Source organism: Coenobita brevimanus, chromosome 86 (assembly GCF_032717465.1).
Source record: "Coenobita brevimanus isolate Jiangsu-jjx chromosome 86, ASM3271746v2, whole genome shotgun sequence".
Lineage (NCBI taxonomy): Eukaryota > Metazoa > Arthropoda > Malacostraca > Decapoda > Coenobitidae > Coenobita > Coenobita brevimanus.
The window spans coordinates 26368900-26391832 of record NC_137039.1 but is presented as its reverse complement, the minus strand read 5'-3'; the positions used below and the strand labels follow the sequence as shown (position 1 = coordinate 26391832).

The 22933-nt window shown below is 40.2% G+C and overlaps 2 protein-coding genes across 2 annotated transcripts in view; both read left to right on the top strand.

Annotated features, from left to right (window-relative positions):
• Positions 1-22933, top strand: part of LOC145410687 (phytanoyl-CoA dioxygenase, peroxisomal-like) — a 133284-nt gene that overhangs the window by 25934 nt on the left and 84417 nt on the right. The window lies entirely within an intron of this gene.
• Positions 231-13199, top strand: LOC145410708 (phytanoyl-CoA dioxygenase, peroxisomal-like). Its single transcript, XM_080280818.1, has 5 exons — positions 231-292; positions 6622-6822; positions 10015-10191; positions 11816-12031; positions 12760-13199. The coding sequence occupies exons 2-5, from the start codon at positions 6631-6633 to the stop codon at positions 12994-12996; spliced, it is 822 nt and encodes a 273-aa protein (XP_080136944.1). The 5' UTR covers positions 231-292; positions 6622-6630; the 3' UTR covers positions 12997-13199.

The window sequence follows — 22933 nt, the reverse complement described above, 5'->3', positions numbered from 1 at the left end:
ATCCCAAGCACTTTTCACATTCATCAATTCCCTATGCAGTGTACTTTTATTAGTAATTGTTTTGTGATTTATATATATATTTTTCGTTTAATAGGCCTGTGTACTATGGGTATGAATTTGGTGGTAATTGTAATAGTCTAGCTGAGTTCGATGACAAATATAAACAAAGTTTCAGCTAGAGAGAAAAAATAAGAAAAGCTTATAAGTGTGGCATCCGAAGTTTGGAGTACCACTCTGATCAGGCAGGCATCGCTACCCCAGCTCTCGTATAGGGTGAAGCAGATTTTCCAAGGTAATGGATGATAACATTGGTGTCAGTAGTAATTTCAGTAATCCATAAGGAGATATACCACCTATTAAAAAGAAAGAAAGAAAAAAACTACTTTTGAGTTGATTCAGTGACTGTAAAGGTGTACAATAGGTTTTTTTGAGTACGAAGAGGATTCATCAGGAAATAGAAAAAAATGATTACATAAGGGATAGGTTAGGTTAGGTTAGATTTGTAGTTTTCTTCAGTTTATCCAGTACCTTAGCTCTTCATGGGATTCTTTGAGTATTTTTTGAGTGCTTTTCATCATCATCATCTAATCCTATATTGCCCCATGAGGAGCGTAGGAGCCTGGGGCTAGGAAAGTTGGTCCTGGCATTTAAGATGAGAGTGACCAGCCTCACTCATCCCTGAGTGGCATTACGTGATCAATAAACCCCAATCATCCCTTGGATATAAACCTTCACCGGCTCAATCCGACTGGAGCACTTTTATTACCCACTAAACCACCAGGAGCCAAAATTTGGTTATATGGTTACCACCCAGTGTAGTAAATGGTTTCCTGGTGTACAGGAAACCATTTGGCTTGTCACTCAGTGTAGAGTCACCCACAGGCAAAAGGAAGAGGAAAGAATGAAGGAAAGAAAGACACAAGAGGGACTGTAAAGTCACCCACAGGCAGAAGAAAGAGGAAAGAATGAAGGAAAGAAAGACACAAGAGGATGGATGGAAAGAAGGATGGAGGAAAGGGCAGACACCCGAGAGCAGCACTACATCAAGTGAGTGGATGGTGAGTACCCCCACCTACCACAAAGTGCTTTTCAATCAATTTTCAATTTTTTTTTATTCTCTTAAAAATTGTGAAAAATGTTTAAAAAGCAGCATTTATTTGCAGTTCATAATGGCACTTAACACAATTCACTGAATTGATTCAAAGGTAGGTAGATTTTTTTTTTTTTAAGAGGTACAAGGTAGGGTAGTGGATGTTAGAGTGGCCCTGGTGAGAGAGGATAGTGTTTGGAAACTCCCTGTACTGTTGTTTGCAGATGATATTGTGTTGTTGAGTGAAGACGAAGGGGAGCTGCAAGGCTTGGTGGATGAGTTTGGGAGAGTGTGTAAGAAACGGAACCTAAAGGTGAATGTAGGGAAGAGTAAAGTGATGGTCTTTGAGAGAGGTGAAGTTAGTGAATGTACAGCGAGGTTAGATGGTGAGGAATTGGAAAATGTGAGTACGTTTAAGTATTTGGGTAGTGTGATGAGTAAGGATGGAGGTTTGGAGGGTGAAGTGCTTGAAAGGGTACAGCAGGGAAGAAAGGTTGCTGGTTCCTTGAAAGCAGTGATAAGAAACAGGGAAGTGAGCATGGAAGTGAAAAAGTTACTACATGACAGTATTGTGATACCAACTCTAACGTACGGAAGGGAATCTTGGACATTGTTGGAAGGACACAAGTCAAGAGTGAGAGCAGTGGAAATGAGTTATTTAAGAGGAGCCTGTGGAGTCACGTGGAGAGACAGGCTGACGAATGAGGATATAAAGGAGCGTTGTGGTGTGGATGTGGATGTGATAGGAAGCGTTATGAGGAACACACTGAGGTGGTTTGGCCATGTGGAGAGGATGGAGGGTGAGAGACTGACGAAGAGAGTGTATGTGAGTGAGGTGGAGGGGGGAAGAGGGAGGGGGAGGCCGAGGATGAGATGGAGGGATGGGGTGGAGAGGTATATGAGAGAGGGGGGTGTGAGTTGGGAGCAGGGCAGTGAAATGGCGGGGGACAGGGCGACTTGGAGGCGATTTGTTTGTGGCCACCCCAAACGGGATTGAGGCGTCTGGCAATAGATAGATAGATAGATTTTTTTTTTTTTTTTTTTTAAGAGATGGTCCCATGTCTCCTTAAGGATTACCTATCTGACTGATGTTCGTGTATATATTTATTTTCAGTAAAGGTTAATTTGTGAATGTAGTACCTCAAAAGAGGTGTCACATTCTCACAGGCATGCCTCGCTCTCCCAAAGGTAAGAGTTCCAATCCAAGGCTCATCTGAATGTGAACCCAATGGGCTGTAGGCCAAAATTGCCCATTTTCCACAATCCATCTTTTGGGACATAGGGAAGAGATTGAGGGATGTTTGTATACTGGTAATGCAGCAGCTCCACAGCAGCTGTGCATTTCAATGCCAGCACATGAAGACAACCCTCTCCAGCACCCTCTTAGTGTAATGTTTAAAACTGACACCAGTAGTGAGAGTTAATATTGGCTTCATCATAACATGTTTGTTATTTTGATAGTGTTTTTATTTCATTACTTGTTTTTATTGGTGAACAGTGCAGAAAAGACCAGTCTCTCCTTTAGAATGCCATATTGTAGAATTGTTCAGAGGGTAATGTATGTAATACATGTCAGTATTTGTAACAGCACTGATGCCTGTAGTAAAGATAAAAGATTGTTTTCAGTCTAACTTCTTCATTTTATAGACATAATCTGTTTTATTCTTGGCACTGCCTGTTGATTTTATTCAGCTTAGGGAAGGCCTCAGTGCAGTATTCCCATAGTAAAGTCCCATATTAGGCCGGTCTCCATAGGTACCCTGAATTCTTGTGTTCCTTATACTTACCTACCATGGTATGTTCATTCACATTTTTAGTACAGTATTGTACTGTATATATGCAGTATTTTACTTCACTCCTGCAAAGTTATCCCATACTGTGGCTAAGGTATACCACTATGGGAATATTTTTATGTTCATACTGAATAAATTGGAACCTCCAAAATAAAGTGTAATAAGGACAGAAGAGGAAAATTCTTATTATCCAAGGCCTCTGGAAGTGACAGAAACAATACTAGTGTTCATCAGCTGTCTGACAAATATGCATTGCTACCTGGATGATCTCATTAATGCTGTAGACCATGGCAAAGGTGCTGATGTCAGTTACTTGGATTGTGAAAAAGCATTTGACAGGGTCCCCCCCCACCAAAGACTGCATCAAGCTTGAAACAATGGAAATAACAGGGAAAGTCTTAGGCTGGATCAAGAGCTTTCTTTCGGAGAGACTCCACAGGGTCTCCATCAGAAATGAGGCATCAAACTGGCTCCCAGTTAGGAGTGGAGTTCCTCAAGGATCTGTGCTTGGACCCATCATCTTCATCATATACATCAATGACTCGGTCTCAAATTTGGAATCTACAGCCAGCATGGTTGCAGATGATGCAAAAATATACCAAGTCATCGTGTCAGATGAAGACATCAGCGCAGTGCAGAGAGACATGAAGAGACTGAATGGGTGGAGTGACAAGTGGTTGTTGAACTTTAATGTAGACAAGTGTATACACACTGCACATATGACACAAAAGCCCTGGGGCCAACTATCAACTGGGCAATAAAACACTTGAAAAATCCCGCATAGAAAAAGACATGGGAATCTGATAGCAGTGAACATGAGGACTTCATCACACATCACACAGGTACAATACCAGCAAAAGCCAACAGTAGACTTGGAGTCATCAAAAGAAATTTCACCGCCTTGAGTAAGGAAATCCTTGTACCATGTTACCTCTCATGGGTGCATCCTGTTCTCGCCTATGGAGAGCAGTGCTGGTTGCCATATTTAGTGAAAGATATCCAGACACTGGAGAGAGTGCAGTGGCGAGTGACAAAGCTGGTTTCAGGACTGGAAGGATTACCATACAAGGAGAGATGCAGGCAACTTGGACTTCAGACGTTAAGTGAAAGAAGGAAGAGCGGGGATATGATTGAAACATTCTAGCTTATCCATGAATATGAAGATATTCCATTCTCTAACTTCTTCAGACTTAACACAGACCAGTTAAAAAGACACTCCTTAAAACTCTCAAAGGCCGACCACCGGAGAACGACTCTAAAAGGCAACTGGTTTGTAATAAGAGTGATCGATGATTGGAACTCACTTCCCGAGAATATAGTCACAGCACCCACAATAGCCTCATTGAAGTCTCATTATGACAGATACATTAGGCAACACATGTCTTAGAGGTGGGATCATACTAGAAGTTCACTTTTTATTTCCCACTAGTTATTCATAGGTAAGCCACTGTTTAACAGGCATTAGCTGCAGTACTATGATACACAAGTTGCATACAGCTGTTTAAGGGATAATACCTTATGCAATAAATGATTTTGTTCAGCTGTTAGAGAATGGGTTGTTGCCAGTGGTGATGTAGAGTTTGTTGCTTCTGGCTCATATGAAGAACCTTCACCTACAGTCCATCATCCTCCATTCAAGGGGTTGGAAAGGATGTATGTAAAGGTGTATATCCATTTGTATAACAGTAAGGGGGTTATTGGTATATAGCAATAATTTTCTCTTATAACTCATGGTAATTCTTAATCTTTTACAGGGCAAGTAGCCATCTAGTTTTGGTAACTAGTGTGTATAGAAACTAGGGTTACTCATATGTTGTAAAACATTGATCAGGAAAGATTCTCTAACAAGATTCATCCTGATGATTATTACCCCAATATTGTAATGTAACTACCTATACTGTACAAGCATGATATGCTGTTTTTTAGAAAAAGCATTTTATTTAATAGTGCTACATTTTTGACAAATGTGGCATCCTCTGTAAGGAGTGGTGAGCTATTTAGAACCAGGTGGACCAGTTCACATACACCAAAGATGACCAGTCCACATACACCAGAGACTCCTCCCGAAATTCTAACACTTATCTCTTGTCCTTATCACTATTTGAGAGGATGATGACCTTGCCAGTGTGAAATATCAGACATGAGAACCACTTTTCTCCCTCATCAACATTAAATGATATAGCTAACCATCCAATTGTTTCTGTGAATATATCATGTAAAGACAAAAGCATGGAAGACAGATATAGGTTTCAAGACCAGTTAAATATATAATAGAGAGCATTAGATGAGGTTATTTGATGGGAGATTTAAATGGAAAAATTGCTCAGTTTCTGTTACCAATATATTTTATTGTTTTGGTGTGTCATGGGAAAATAATGATGAGCAGTGACAAAAAATATATAAATACCCATATACTATACATGGAATAGAAGTTAATTAACTATGTGCTTGCAGAGAAGAGATCGATTTTGAGTACAATGTTAACCCTTTAAAATTTCTGGCCCTCCACCGACTGTGTGTGCCAGATTCAGGTGGGTGCACATAGAGCACGCCATTGCAGTGATATTTGTTCGTAAGCGGTCACTGTACACTAACTTTTTATGATAGACTAATGAATGTGATACCGTTTTAAAGCTGAATAGTTGCTTTTTATTGCAGTATGGTTGACAAAGGTAAATACGATAGCTAAAGGACCAGTAGGACAAGTAGAAGTTAGCCGAAAAGGAAAAATCGCACACCCTTCCGTAGAAAAATATTTGTTAAAAAAAAAAAAAAAAAAGGTATTAGAGTTACCTGAAATTTGATAGCATTATGTCAGTCTACAGTAAGTTCCTTTTGTATTGATATACAGGTTATGGCAATTTATGTTCATTTTCACAGAGAAAAGTGAAAGTTCTCGCTGTCACACTGGCAAATATCCATGCTGGTAATACTGATATTATTAGTGTTAAAAACCTGTTAATTATGCATATCTGTCTGATGTACTTGTCACTGTAAAAACAAATATTTGGAAAAGGATAAATAGAATAATGTATGTGGAACAAGGCCAGATAGGAGATGGAAAACATGCAAAAAAAGTATATTGTTTCATATGACTCGAATTTGAGTCATCAGAATCTCAACGGTTGGATTTATGATGATGTGAAATCATGTCGTTGGAATCTCAAAGGGTTAATATTGTAAGGGCTAATCGCGGATGATGTGAAAATCTGTCCAATTGTTATGACTAGTAAGCATGGTAAAAATCAGAACAGCTTGAAGAAATATAGGTAGGAATACTCAAGAGTGAAAGAAGTCTGAAAAGGCTGAGAATAAGAAAATGGTACATGAATATGACCAGAAGATACTGAAGATGAGGCTAGTGAATAGAGACTAAATGGATTTTGGCATTTGCAGATTGTGTATAGGGATTGTTTGGTCAGGAATGCTTAATGTATGTGTGGTGTTGCAAAGTTGTTACCTAGTAAGAAAGGACCAGCTTAGTGGGTTGTGGAGACTCAAAGGGCACTCCCAGAGAATTTAATGGATCTTGGCCTGGGAGAAGTTATTTTAACCTTTCATGCCCCCGTTATGAGTATTGGGGCCCAGGTCAACGCTGTTCACATCACACACATGTAAGGCAAGAGTGACCAGTTGCTTTCTTCTTAGTGACATTGAGTAAAGAATAGGCATCAACTACACTTTGGATTAAAATCCATATTATGCCAATTTCTAAAATTTTATCTTAAATATCCTCAGATCAACAACATGAAGCTACTGACAAAAGAGCAGAAGAAGTTTTATGATGATAATGGGTTTGTGGTGCTTGACCTTTTGAGCAAGGAGGAGGTGGAGGAGCTGTCCCAGGACTATGACCGGATATTTACAGCTATGGGAAAGTATGATACCGAGGCCACCTGGCGTGGCACCTGGGAGAATGAAGAAAAGAAGAAGAAAATGGTAAGGGCTGCAGTGAGGAAGGAGGTCAGATGAAGGATTGATGAGATTATCAGTAGTACAGTTTGTATACCAAAGGCTTTTCTGTAATATCCTGTAAATCCTCTGTGTAAGTCATGTTTTCAGCATTTATTTCATACTCTTCAACTCACTGGGAGTGAGCAGGCTGTAGGATTTCTCCGTGTGGGTAATGATGTTGATGATGTTTTAATAAAAGATGTAATGGCAGCCAGGAGTGTTAAAGAAGTCATTTTTAAGGCTAAGTATGGTATTGTTACAAAAACTTTTTAAGGCCAATTATGATATTATTTTCATTTGCTGTGAGTTTATAGGTTTCGTAGAGTCTCCCGCTGTGAAGTGGGGTTGTACAACTTTGCTGTGCTTGTTTGCTATGGAGCCCAGTATCTGTTAAGGAAAAATTGCCTGTTGTAGTTCTATTGTTACTTTTCAGAGCTGGTTTGCCATATGTCTGTTGTAGTGTGTTACATTTGGCTTGCCATTTGCATATGGTCGTTCTGTCGTTACTTATAGTACTGAATTGTCTTTTTTTTTTTTTTTTTTTTTTTTTTTTTTTAAAATAATACTAGACTAGTGCAGAGTTTTGCTCATGTCTGTGAGCATCATGCCTTGAGAGTAAATGTAGAAAAGAGTAAATTGATGGTTGAGAGAGAAGGTGACCCCCAGTGCGATGTTACAGTAAATGGAGAGAGACTGGAATTGGTGAGAGAGTTCTAATACCTGGGTACAGTGATAGAAAAGAGAGGAAAATGTGCAGAAGAAATGGAAAGTAGAGTGACTCAAGGAAGGAAAGTAGCTAGTGCAATGAAGGCCTTGATAAGAAACAGAGGGTTGAGTGTTCCAGCTGCATGAGGCTTACATGAAGGAATGTCAGTGTCAACTTTAACATATGGATGTGAGACCATGGTGTGGCATGAAAATGAAGTCAAGAATGAGAGCAGTGGAGATGGGACTGCTGAAGAATGTGTGTGGAATACAGAGAGTGGATAGGATACGAAATAATGTGATTCGTGAAAGATGTGGAGTGAGGAAGTCTGTGGACACCAGAATCGAAGAGAGTGTACCGAGCTGGTATGGTCAGGTGGAGAGAATGGATAACAATAGAGTGGTGAAAAAGCTATATCAGAGCAAATTTGAAGGAGGGAGAAGGCGAGGTAGGCCAAGGAGAAGGTGGAAACATATGGTGGATGAGTATGTGAGGATGAGAGGTTTGGAAGTCGGTGAGGCATGGGGATTGACAAGAGATTGAGCTGGTTGGATGAATATGGTGAGAAGTGCATGATCAGGGATTTGGTACCCCCTTTTAACGTGACAGCATCTGGATTGACTGAGTCGGATACGTTTATGTGAAGCTATAGAATGTGGTGAATGTTTTGGGCATATCCAATAGAGCCAGGATTCCGGGGACTTGAATGATAAGTGAATGGAAGGGTGGCCTATTGGATTGGGCAGATTTGGGCTGTCTGGACATTACTACAGGGGGGTCCCGATCTTACGAGCTAATTGGGAGCAAGGATTTTGCTCGTTAGCAGAATTCTCGTCGAACGAAGTGAAGAACTTATGGGAAAAATAGGGTTAGGGAGCATTGCCTCCGAGCACCCTTCCCCAAAACCACCAAAACTGACTTTCTGATCATTTTAAGCTGGAATAAGGGGTTAATAGAAGAGGGTAATACACCTGAAATATAAAAACAGCATTAAACAGAATAACATAAATTACAGGTAAAACAGGGATGGGGTGAACAACCAGCCACTTAACTTCCACCAACCACCAACACCTGTGACAGACAGAAAAAAGCAGGAATAAAGGGTTAATACACATGAAATAAAAAAAACAGCATTAGAAAGTGGACAGCTGCGGCACGACCCTCGACTCGATTCTCATAAGTTAGGATTTGGGGGGATTTTACCTGCTCGTTAAACAGGTGGTGGCGCAATGTTCAAGACCTCTCATTAGCAAATTCTCGTTAAGCGATGGCTCGTTAACTGGGACTTGCCTGTACTATTCACCCTGCCCTAGGGTGGGAAAGGAGGTCCGGATGATGATGATTAATGATACTTTAGTATTATAGTAATACTTTAGTGTTATTACACCATTACTTTTCAGGAAATATTTGTGATGTTTTGGATACATCCCTGACATATAATGAAGTCTACCTGTGTTTAACCTAAGTTTTTTTGGTCTTGCTTCACTACATATCTCTTGGATAGCTGGTTATGAAAGTACTGATGCAGATGGAGCGAATCTGACACCATAGACAGTTGATAATGGTGTCTTATCAGAATGTGAATTTAGTGAGTGCAGGCTGAAACTGCCTTCTCTGGCAGTCCACCATCCTCCTCACAAATGAAAGGGAAGGATCTGAGGAGTGTTTGGATAACCGGACAGTGTAGCCACCTGGTTGCATTGGTATCCACCACAGGAAAGCATCCCTCACCAACACCTAACCATATAGTAACCAGTAAATGAATGCCTGTTGGTTTGTGACTAGTTTTAACTTCCTCCAACCAGATGTGGCCCATGATGTTGCATTGCGGCAGATGGTTACAATTTATTGTTCACATAATGCCCCAATGGTCATGATTTCAGAGACAATACAGGACTGGATAATGAATGGAATTGTTTCATGTAGAGAACTTCATTTACACTAAAGAACTTAAGCAGCTATAACTATCCAGAAGAGGTCAAGTGGATCCACACCATGCAAGTGTCCTTGATGTGTGTTAGTGGAGTTGGTGAAGACTGTATCTAACCTATTCATTGTGAAAAAATGTCCCTTGAGGTGAATAAAGTTATTTAGAGTTAGCAAGAATTAAATGAACTTGACATTTTAACTCACTGGATTTAAAGCAGAAAATTCAGCAGCTCTAACTCTCCATATATGTCTCTTACTGTCCCACCAGGAGTGTGTTTCTTTCAGTCAGTCTTTCAGTCCATCAGTCCATTTTTTTTAAACCATCCATATATCAATCAGTTATCAATTAATTCACCCAACAGTCAGTTAGTCCAACAGTTAGTCAGTTAATCCTTCAGTCATTTGGTCCAACAATTAATTCATTCATCTGTGTTATTCAGTTAGTCCTTCAGATAATCCATCTCTCAGATCATCACTCCCATCAGTTAATGTCTATCATTCAGTCAGTCCATTTGTCACTTATTCAGTGAATCTGTCCACAGGAGGTGAAATCTGTCCATGCACTGCAAATGTACTCAGGTGCATTCACTCGACTGTTGATGAACCCCAAGGTGCTGGATGCCTGTGAAGACATCATGGAGACACCAGACATCCTGCTTCACCACACCAAGGCTCACATCAAGCCTCCTGGAACTGGATCGCTCTTCCCCATGCACCAGGTCAGAAATATTGTATGTGAGATTTTGCATTGTGATTTGATGGGTTAAGGTACCACAGGAGGATGTGCCCCACAAAGGTTTTTGTCCATGGGAGAGTTAGAGGTTATTGCTTCCACTCCTTTTGGGGATGAACAATTGCCATAGAGGTATAGCCTTATTTGGTGGCACCAGGATAATGGGACACCTCGCCTGCTTGTTTATACAAATATCCCATAGCTCCTCCCCTCTCCCTCAAAAGGAGGATGGTGGACTGAAGGAGAAGGGCAGCTTCAACTTGACCTCCAAGTTCATATTCATTTGAGTATAAAGCCATGCTCACTCAGGACGAGTGCTGTGGGATATATACCCTGTACTGTACTGTAGTAGAGATGTACCGATGTATCGGTGGTATCGGCCCAGTTTTAGAGAATCGGTATCAGCTGATTTTCTGCTGATACTACCGATACTTAAAGGGAATTTAGTGTGTGGCATATCACTCACTGGAAGTTATTTTGTAAAATAGAAATTGGATGTTTTATAGGGATGAAAAATAAATCATTGGTAATATGCAGGTATTAAGTATCATATTCTTTTGAGTACATGGTACATAGTAGTTTAATGACAAACTTGGAAAAAAGAAAGGCACATGAGTATGGGCAGCAGCCTAATAGATTAGTCTCCAGTGCACTGGTATTGGTATCGGTAGTAGCATCGGTATTGGTATTGGTCAAAATTTTGGTATCGGTACTTCTCTAGTATATACCCTTGCTAACCTTCCATCTTCACTTACAAGGGTCCCCCTCAATGAGCCCTCATGCAGAGACTCTTCCCATCTAAGCATCTCTTGGCAGGAACGATCTACACATCAGTAGTAATAACAAAAGAGAGAATAGCTGGTTACTGTGTCGTAAATATTTGGAAAAAGGGCCTAGCCCTGGGCCCCTGTGCTTCTGATAGGGCAGTATAGGATTAGATAGTAGATAATAATGATAATAACAATACTGTAATGTAATAATAATAATAATCCATCCATCCATCCATCATCCAATCCTACATTGCCCCATGAGGAGTGTAGGAGCCCGGGGCTAGGCAGTTGGTCTGATTTTTAAGATGAGAGTCAAATAATAATAATAATAATAATAATAATCTCTTACCTGACTTCCATCCTTCCTCTTCTCTCTTTCTTTCCTTCATTCTTTTGTGTTTCATCTGCCTACGGGTAACTTTACACTCCGTCTTCTGTCTTTCTTTCCTTCATTCTTTCCTCTTCCTTCTACCTATTGGTGACTCTACACTGAGTGACAAGCCAAATGGTTTCCTGTGCACAAGGAAACCATTTACTACTGTGAGTGGTAACCATATAACCAGATTAGTGCATCTGGTGGTTTAGTGGGTAATTAAGGTGCTCCAGTCAGATTGAGCCTGTGTAGGTTTATATCCAAGGGGTGTTGGGATTTATTGTTCTTGTAATGCCACTCAGGGATGAGTAAGGCTGTCATTCTCATCTTAAATGTCAGGGCCAGCTTGCCTAGCCCCAGGTTCCTACACTCCCCTATGGGGCGACAAAGGATTGGATGATGATGATGATGATGATGATAATGACATCGACAACGATGACGATTATGATGATATTTTTCTCCCTCAGGACTACCATTACTTTCCATTTGAGAAGGACTCGATGATTGCTGTGTTTTTGAGCCTGGATGATGCTGACCCAGAGAATGGTGGTTTGTGTGTTTATCCTGGGTCTCACAAGCTAGGGCCGCAGAAGGACATCAGTGATGCACCCGGCTTCCATTACTTGGACCAGAAGGCGTTCCCCATTGAGAAGGCTACACCACTTACACTGAAGAAAGGACAGGTTAGGCAAAATGGGTTGCCATCATTATTGTCAGTGGCTAACATACGAGAATTGAGATGCATAATACTGTATGTGGACCACTGTGCATATATCAGATTTTTCAGATAAGCATTGTTTAATCAAGTTTTTTTGCATTTATAATGATTGCAGTGTCATCTAAGGGAAAAAAGTCCAGTAAGTTTGAAATATCTGATAAAAGCAAAATTCTGATATGCTGAAGTGTTGCCCTACCTTTCAGTGCAATATTTCTGTATTACCTGATTTTGCACAGGTATACAGATAGTCCGTGTTAATGGTCTTGTTGTGTTCCAGAATGTAACAGCTTTTTTCCATATGTCTGGCAGATACAGACAATGAGGCTTCATAGGTAATAGTGGAATTTTGATGGGCATTTTTTTTTAAATTACTATGAGATGGGCTTAGTAGCAAAAAAAAAGGCATCAGGCAGTTTTTCTTGATAGAGTTTTTCTCTAAATTAATGTTGGAATAAGAGCAAAAGAGGATGTCAGGCAATTTTTCTTGATAGACAATTTTTTTCTAAATTACTGTGGGCTGAATAGCAAAAAAAGGACGTCAGGTAATTTTTATCTAAGTCAGCCCTCGATTCTAACTGCTCTTGGCCATCACCCTCCATGCTAACATCATTTATCCATCACCTAAGCATAGACTGAGGGTTTAGGGATCTTTACCAGGCCAGAGTAATAGTTGCTTACTTTTCCTTGCATCAGATTGTGGTGTTCTCGTACCTGCTGGTCCACGGGTCATACAACAACACCAGCACTAATCGTCCACGCCGCATGTTTCTGACGCAGCTCATGTCTGCACATGACACACCCCTGGCCTCCTTTCACATCTCCGAGTGCCAGGGCTTGGTGCTGCGGGGACACTGCTTTAAAAAGGATGCAGATTTCAAGAAAATGCACCATGAGTTCATTGACTCAGAGAAAAAGCAGAACATTATGTGATGTTCTCATCATTGGTGGGTTTTGTGGTGCAGAGAGGGACTGATGTCACCAGTTTTGGCATCACTAGACATCAACACATCTTCACCTTTATCATCATCATCTTGATCTTATTTCCCATCCAAGGATGAGTGAAATAAGACAAAAGTCTGGATGATAATGATATCTACTGATGTCAGAGCTTTTGGCATTAACCCCTTGTTTATGTTGAGAATTTTTACTTTATCCTTGTAACTTCAGACTGTTTTATTCAGGTTAGAAGACATGCCTGGGAGTGAAATTGGTGAAGGCTGGATCAAACTTCAGCATTTCAAATTTTATTTTTTTCCAGACAATTTTGATACACCTACAGGAGATTTCGCATAGTGAAAGGATTAATGAATCTTATACTGTATCTTCCTGCACTTCTCATGGGGCAACATAGGATTGGATGATGGATGGATGAATATACTGTACTGTATCTAACCTCTCCAGTTTGAAAACTTCCTCCAAAGTTAAACAAAACCATCTGTATGTTGAAAGTGTTAGAAAAGAATGCATCACAGGAATGAAGGGGTTAAACATTGCTGCTAGACAGCATGCGGTTTAGATATTGAAAGTGTCAAGAACGTAATCTCATTTATATGGTGGATGGGATAGAGTAATTTTTAACTTCGAGGCTTTGGTAGATTGGAGTTAACCTAGATAATACCTAGATTGGAGTTAACCTAGATAAGTCATTTAGCGAAACATGGCCTCATATATAAAGGTATTTCCATCCATCTATCCATCCATTTGTCATCCACTCCTTTTTTTGTCCCATTAGGAGTTTAAAGAGGATCAGGGCTGGGCTAGGCTACTTAGTCCTGTGATTTAAGGTTAATGACCAGTTGGTCGTCCCTAAGTGGCATTATTTGAGTAAATGAACCCCAGCCATCCATTAGATATAAAACCATGTATGGGGCATATCCTGTTGAGTGCTTTAACCTGCCACACCATCAGGCATCAGTGGAATTGTCACGCTCATAAAACCTTTGTGGTATTCACAAAGTTAGGCTGTCAGTTCAAAGGCAGCTGGAATAGTCCCGGTAATTTAGCTCTTTTTATTTTATTTAGTAAAGAATTGATAGACTATTTGTTAGGAAATGGGTGCTTTTAAGCTTAAGAATCAGTACTCTACTGCACTTCTTTTGGTTTTTGTCACTGAGTATTTTTTTTAAACTGGATTTATATCTTTGTGGTTATATGCATTTTATTCCATACAGATAATTTCATCATTTTACGAGTGCCATTTATATTATGTTTTCTATCACTTATTAGCTTTTGTGCCAGTGATGTAGATTTGTTATGTACAATTCCTTACTCATATAAAGTATTTCAGGTTGTTTACTCATCTCTTTAGAAAAATAAAGTATATTATGTGCAGTATAATAAGGCAGCATTGACATGCTAAAGAAAGAAGAATGCATTATGTGCAGTATAGATACTGGTGAATGCAACACTGACAAGTGCTGTTCATGTATATTATGAGAGTTGTACAAATATTACAAATTAGTCCTTTCAGATGGACATGCTAAAACTGTACTACTGTACACGAAGTGTAGCAAAAATACTGTGCCATAAATCTTTCCATCAGATCATATATAACAACTTTGTGTAGTGTTTTCAGATTCACTTGCATTAATTTCTACCTGCTGCTAGAGATAAGTTTTATTTTCTTTTGGCTGCTGATGAGTCAGTAAGCACTTTCAGGAAGGAGGCTGTAACCTCAGCTCACCATCACACACAATTGCAGGGAAATGAGAAATTCATTTTGATTGGCACAAAATACAGTTGAGGAGCAATGTACTGTGACTTTATTGTGCTTTTGTACATATTCTGAAGCTTTCTTTAAAGTTCATAAAAGTGAAGAAATTGAGGTATGAGTCACCTCAGCTACTCACTAATGGTGACATCAGAGTGAGCCCCCACTTCCTCTTTTTACCTAGTTAAAAAATAAAAATAAAAAATAAACCATGACAAATAGAGCCTAGTAATAAGTTGCATGGGTAAGTGTGTAATCCTCTGTAGGTTTTTACTCTCACCTGACGGAGAACTGCTACTTCTCCATATCGATTACAGAGCTTTATTGAGATGGGTAGTAAAGGAAATTATGTTTGGATATCCAGTAGTGTTATCATTTTCTGCAGTTAAATAACAAGTAATCTGTCAGCTGCAGTCAAACTAACTATAGGAACAGAGTGCAAACATAAGATTTAGTGCAGGTGCTCTTAAAGTAGTGCCTTGATACTCCCAGGTGGTATCAAAATGGGTTCTTGGGGGTATCCAGAAAGGCATCCTGGGAAAAAAAAAAAAAAAATGCCGTTTGTGTAGCCTATGGTAACTCTGCATAGCCATTCTCTTTTCTCATTTTGCAAGGAATTGAAAGTCTATCTACTGCCAGACGCCTTAATCCCTTATACGGGGTTGCCACAAACAAATCGCCTCCATGTCACCCTGTCCCCCGCCATTTTATTGCCCTGCTCCCAGTTCACACCCCCTTTTCTCATATACCTCTCCACTCCATCCCTCCATCTCATCCTTGGCCTTCCCCTCCCTCTCTCCCCCTGCACCTCTCTCACATACACTCTCCTCGTCAATCTCTCACTCTCCATCCTCTCCACATGGCCAAACCACCTCAATGTGTTTCTCCTAATGCTTCCTATCACGTCCACACCACAACGCTCCTTCACATCCTCATTTGTCAGTTTGTCTCTCCATGTGACTCCACAGGCTCCTCTCAAATAACTCATTTTCACTTCTCTCTTGACTTGTGTCCCTCCAACAACATTAAAGATTTCATATTATTTGAAGGTGTCAGAGAAAATGGATTGTTCTGACACTGAGATTGGGGTTCCAGTTATTCATATGCAGTACCAAATGGCCAGGCAGTGATTACAATATATTATTATTATTTCTCTGTGACTTGTTTTTACAATACAGGTACCAGTAGTTGATCACTTGCATCCTTACCAGATTGTTTTATCATGGTCTGCTAAACATCGTATTTGTTATTTTTCGTGTTCAGAATGCAAGTTTTTGTCTGTGTAATTAATTTTTCTAACCAGTTCCATACTAATTTGTTAATGTGGAACAGGCTGCAAGAGTTTGTTTGATTTTGAAATAAAATACTGTATTTAAAATCCTAGAAACCAAATGATCCAGGAAGTAGACGTAAAGAACCATTGTTCGGGCAGTTGGGTTCGCCGTACAGTATTAGAAATGTAACATGAGAGTGGAAAATGGCTTTGATAAGGGAAAGCAATAAAAGGATTTCAGAATTTTGTGGAGAGGTTTATGAGAGAGGGGAGTGTGAGCTGGGAGCAGGGCAGTGAAATGGCGGGGGACAGGGCGATGTGGAGGCTATTTCTTTGTGGCCACCCCGAACGGCATTGAGGCTTCTGGCAATAGATAGATAGATAGATAGAATTTTGTATTTCTCTTGACAGTAAAGTGAGCTTTGAAGTCTCTTGCTTGCAGGTATCGAGTGAGAGGAGTACATGGGATGCGGAAAAGGAAGATCAGTACAGTACGGTATATGAGAGATACAGTGCAGAAAGATGTATGTAAGTGAGGTAAGAGCAGAGGTTTTAGAGCAGATGTTTAGTAGAATATATAGTCACCATCATGTAGTTACTAACCTTTTACTCTGACTGCCTAAAATAGCCATCTGTCCATCTTGAATGCTGAGTTGTAACAGGAGAATAACACTAGAATATGATATTAGGAAGAAGTGCCTAGGAGTGGATTCAGAGCCTTAGAATTATCTTTTTTTCTGCCACTGTATTATGTAAAATAAGCTGCAGAAAGAAAAAAATCTGTGCCAAGTTAAAGTGAAAGGACTTGAACATCTTCCTATGTGTTGCTGTATTTCATAGTTGCTGGAATTTATCTTAAGTTACAGTTGTTTCCTGATCTGACTGAGTAGGTTTGACCTTGGATAGATAGACAGAGAAGTACTTTCAGATATGGTGAGTCAAATTATTGCCTTTGCCACATTTCCAAATGGTTTCCTGTACAACAGGAAGCCATTTACTACGTTGGGTGGTAACCATATAACCAAATTATTGCGCCTGGTGGTTTAGTGGGTTATTAAGGAGCTCCAATCGGATTGAGCTGGTGAAGGTTTATATCCAAGGGGTGGTTGGGGTTTATTGCTCATGTGATGCCACTCAGGGATGAGTGAGGCTGGTCACTCTCATCTTTAATGTCAGGACCATCTTGCCTAGCCCCGGGCTTCTACGCTTCTCATGGGGCGAAGTAGGATTGGATGGATGGCCACATTTCACATATTACAGTGTATTTTTTCTCAGAAGATTCAGAAGAATTGTCTTACAAGTCAATATTTTGTTCTGTACCTTGATCTGTCTGCTGCTATACACAGTTTGAAAGTAAACTGTTCTTGCTTGTTACATTTCATGGCATACTGTACACAGGATACTGGGATGAGGGAATAATAAAGTAGATGAGGTAGTAAAATGAAAAGAATATTCATTGCCTGGAAAGAGTGGCATGAAGGAGCTGCATTTTGCTGCTATGTTTAGAGTCAAAAGGGGAGTATACTACAGTATATGGAACTGAAGTTCACTTTTTTTTTTTTTTTTTTTTTTTTTTTTTTTTTAAGCCTAAATAGCTTAGGCTACTAGATTGCCAGTTATCCATTTGGTAATATGATTACCATCCATTGTAATAATTGGTTTACGAGCAACAAGAAATTGTTTTGTTTGTCACAGTGTACTCACGCAAAGGTGAGTACATCCACTTATGTAGTGCTACTGTTAGGTTACTCTGATTGACAAGCCAAATGTTTCTCATAGCCTAGGATACCATTAAATACTTTTGAGTGTTAAACATATACCGTAACCAGATGGATGCCAGGGGGTCCAGTGAGTCAAGGTGTACCATTTTGATGTGGGCCACAAAGGTTTTACATCCAAGTGATTGTTGGGGTTTATTGCTCACATCATACACTCATTATACTCAAACCTGGCCTAAAATTGCCATTTCTTTATCCTGAATGCTGAGCTGTAACAGATTAACACTGGAATATGATGCTGGTCAAATAGAAGTGCTGTGGAGAGGATAGCATTGACTTTTTCTGCCACATATTTATGTGAAATAAGTGGCACATTGATGAAAATCTGGACCAGGTTAAGGTGAGAGGAGTATGGTGAGGTATTCAAGATGGCTAAGCAAGTGTTAGGTGAAAACTGGGACATCTTTGGTACAATGTGAAAAATTTAGTTGATATGGGTGTTTGAGATGCAAAACCCAGATATGCTTAGAAGGAATATCAGACTGCTGAGTAAGAGGCAAGAATAGACCAGTTTTAGCACTTTACGACCATAGGGTTGGTAGTTCGAGCTCGCACCAGGTTAGCGTATTTCTGGTGAAAGATGTAGTGGTCTCTCCAATGATCTCTCTTTACCCTTCTGAGTTGTGAGGTCCTTTGGTCCCAGCTTTGGGGATTCACCCATTAGATTGCTTGAATGTTTAGTGTTAGAGGGATAGGAACAGTTAGGACTTGGGAATGCCAGTAAAGGGCCCACCATCCCAAGTGAGAATGAAAGTTACAGATCGTAAAAAATAGCAAGGCAGCTGTAGTTTCGGCGTAGTCAGTGTAATGTTGAAAGCTTCAGGTGTTGCTGATGTGAGGTTGGTAACAGATGACCCCTTCATCCAATTATTTTTTTTCAGTCAGGTCACAATCAGTTGACTCAACTTTGGAAGAACCCCTAGCAGTGAAGGGGCACAAGATGGCATTGCCCAACTTCAGCACTTCGAAGTCTCAGGAGGCGAATAAGACAGTCTGATTGCATAATATATTCTGCATCATAAGAGTGAGGGGTTTACTTCAACGAAGAGTACCCAGTGCCAGATGAATGGTTGAAAAGTGTGAAAGTGAGAGGGAAAGAGATCGAGATTGCAGATACGCATGGGCTTAGCTGTCAGTGAGGCCTGATAATTAGAGCAGTTGTGTGTCAGCAGAGGCCAGGTAGGGCGTGATTAGAGTAAAAATTATCAGATGTACTTTGGATTAACACCGAGTATTGGAACAACAGAGATTGTCTATAATCAAGCATTTAGCTACACCCAGACAGGGGCAAGCGAGCTTGTTTGTTTTTGGAGTTTGACAAAGAATTTTATTGGATGTTTTGGGAGATCATACATTGGGTAAGTTACTGTAGGTGTAAAGAGTTGGTTGGTGCGGTAAAGAGTATGTGTGATGGATCAAGAACTGAGTGGGTGGTTTAAAAAGAGGAATTTTAAAGACGGCCCAAATTTTGCAGGCTGTTAGCATTGGGTACCATTTTGTTATTAAAGAAATCAGGTTAGAGGAGCAGATTTTTTTTTTTTTTTTTTATATATATATAAACAACTTGACGGCAGAAAACCGCGCCTAATTTGATGGAAATCGTCAGGCGGCTTTGATTAAATATTAACGTGAAAAGATCCTTAACCCACTTTTTGTTGTCTCCAAAGCTAAAGAAAATCTTCTGTTGGTAGAAAGAGAAAGTCATTTCTCACAAGGTCCACGAGGTGTTAATTACAAGGTAATATGTTTAAGTCAAACGCCAAGTAGACTCCTAGACGAGGGAGCTTGCGATCGTAAAGAGCTGCAACGTGCTGCGCCGCCGTCAGGGTAATGGAAAAGTTATTTCGCGATAAATTTCCCACTTTCTCTCAACTCGGACAGAGAGAGAGAAGGAATGGGGGGAAGGAGAGGGAGTGGGAGGGTTTGGATCAATGGCGGGTAGGTAGTCTGTGTGGTTGTGTTGGACTGTTGACTCCACGCTCACCGCCCCCCACATTTCACTCTCGCCACTGCTTCTCTCGCCATGCTAGTGAGTTGCCACTGCTAGTAAAATAACCTTGGTTATTTGACGGTGTTTGTAAGGTGCATTAGCACGAAGGACAAAGAGAGAGCATCATAAGAATTAGAAAGGGATTGGGTGACAGTGTCCGATTCTGCTGTTTTGAACGTTCCCACATCAGAGAATTTCCTTCATATTGCACAGCCAGCCCTGTTCAATGATCATAGTTTTATTGAATTTATATGCACGATTAATATTTTTAGAGTATAATAAAACTACTATCAGGCCTAAACAAGTGCCATACATAAAAAAAAATACTGTCCGATTCTCCTCGTGCACTCTTCCACCATAAAGCACCCACGATTATGCTCATTATTTCCAGGCTGTTATGCGAGCGTAATTTATGACACGTGTTAGGACAGTTAAGGGATTACTGGAGCATGAACGAGGGAGGGGGCTTGTTAGGCGAGAGAAAGAGAAAAAGAGAATTTGCGTAGTGTACGAAATCCCCAACGCTAGAAGAAATGATAAATATTGGCGAACATATTTTCTACATCAGAAGATACAAAATATTTAATTAACAAGATCTCAAAGACCATCAGTTTAAAAATTTAACGTTGATTATAGAAGGCTAAACTTATGAAATGACAAGAGTTGACAATTTCAGACGCATTGGGAGGGTTTGTTTATACACGTGACGTCATAGACTTCTTACGTATAGGCCCTGTAGCCAATTACGACGGCGCGCCCCGGGAGATAACCTCTCTCTCTCTCTCTCTCTCTCTCTCTCTCTCTCTCTCTCTCATCTGCTTCATCATCTTGCTCTTTCAAATAATTATTTTTCTTTCCTAGTTTGTTTGCTTAGACTTTATTCTCTCTCCCTCCCTCCCTCCTTTCCTCTCCCTTTCTCTCCTACCCCCTCTCGATCTCTGCATACTTTCCCTTCCTTCCTTCCCTTCTCCTTTCTCTACTTTTCATTTTTTTTTTTTTTTTTCCCCTCCGTCCCTCACTTCCCTGCGTTTGTTTTTCGCCCTTATATTCCTTTGATCTCCGCTTGATTTGAGAGAGAGAGAGAGAGAGAGAGAGAGAGATGGAAGAAAGGGCAGGGAAAGAAGTAGGGGGAGAGAAAGAGAGGGGGGGGGGACATCTATAGCTAAGGAGGAGAAGTAATGAGAGAGGAGAAAGGAAAGAACAAGAGGAGAGAGAGACAGACAGAGGTGAATATATGGGAAAGGTCAAGCAAGGAAAAGGGCAGGGATAGAAATAGGGGAGAGAGAGGGAGGGGGAAGACGTATATAGGTAAGGAAGAGAACTAATGAGAGAAGAGAAAGGAAAGGAAAGGAAAAGAAGAGAGAATATGGGAGGAGAAGGAGGGGGAACTATTGTAAATGTCAAAGGTTGACCCCGTTCAGTTTGCTCTTATGGCTGGGGGTGTTGTCTATCACCTCTCTCTCTCTCTCTCTCTCTCTCTCTCTCTCTCTCCTTTTTCTCAGTCAGTGTGTTTACAATATGTCTGTGTTTATTCATATATTTGTTTATTAAATATATTTGCATGTCTCTTGTCTGTCTGCCTGTCAATCTGTCTATCAGTCTGTGTGTCTGTCCTTGCGTACAGAATTTGCCTTTCTGTCAGTATATCATAGAGTCTCTTGATATGTTTGTATGTCTGCGTTCAGATATACTTTTTTTTTTTTTTGTCAGCCTGTTGATCTGTACCAGTCCGTGTTTTATCTGTGTCTCTTTGTGTGTGTCTCTCTGTATGAATCACACTTTTTATCTACATTTATCGATTTGTCTCTTTTTCTTCAGTTTCCTCTTTTTTTTTTTTCCTTTAGTACCACAAAAAATGGTGTATATATTTATCTGGTTGACTGATTTGGCATCTCTGTATCTATTTGGTATATGTCTGTCTTTCTGCCCATCTATCAGTCTGCATTTATCTGTCTGTCTGCCTGTCTCTGTATCTATCTAGCTACATCATCCACCCATTTTTATCTATCTGTTAATCTACCCAGCCATCTGCCTACCTGTTTATCTGTGTCTGTCAGTCTATATATCTATCTATCTACGTGTCTGTCTATCTTTGTGTATCTGTCCGTCTGTCAGTATCAATATAATTTTCTTTGCATATCAGTCTGTCTGTCTGTTATCTTTCTGTCTTTATATATCCATCTGTTTATCTATGTCTCTATATATCTATCTGTTTATCTCTATATATCTCTCTGTTTATCTGTCTCTATATATCTATCTGTTTATCTCTATATATCTCTCTGTTTATCTGTCTCTCTGTCTATCTATTTATCAATCCTTCCACCCATCCTCTTTACAGTCAGTCGTCAAAATAACACAAAAATAAATTATGTCAATGATTTTTTAGCCCATGTTGGCTCTTTGAAGGCTGGTGATTGGCTTTATTCTCTCTCTCTCTCTCTCTCTCTCTCTCTCTCTCACTCTCCCAAGCTGACTTTCATTCCCAGCCTCACTCATTCTCATTTTAATTCACTCTCTCACTGGCTCTATTTCACTTGCTCACTTTCTCACTGACTCTAATTCACTCTCAATCACTTAATTTCTCTTCCAGATTCACGTTGCCAACTGAACGTGACGTCACAATAGGTTTCCGATATTGAGTGAGAGAGAGAGAGAGAGAGAGAGAGAGACGGAGAGTAATTTGCTAGGCCTCGTTCAGGGGATTTCCTAACTATAGAAAGAGGAGGAGGGGGAACTAAAGAAATGAGAGAGAGAGAGGGGGGGGAGGGAGAGAGAGAGGTGGAGGGGTCAAAGGAAATGAAGGAAGGAGGGAAGAATGAGAGATGAATGATAAGAGGGGGTCAGGAAATGAGAGAGAGAGAGAGAGGTAGTTTTGTACTGCTCTTCTCCCTTTCTTTAATATGGCTTCTCTCTCTCTCTCTCTCTCTCTCTCTCTCTCTCTCTCTCTCTCTCTCTCTCTCTCTCTCTTCCGTTTCCTTCATGTTTCTTCCTTGCGTCCTTCGTTAATTTTGTTCATGTGTTTTTCTTCTCTTTTTATTTCCTTTTCTATCACCTACTCTTCTTTTTTCTCTGTCATGTTTTCGTGATTTTCATTCTTCCTCCCTTCCTCTCCCTTC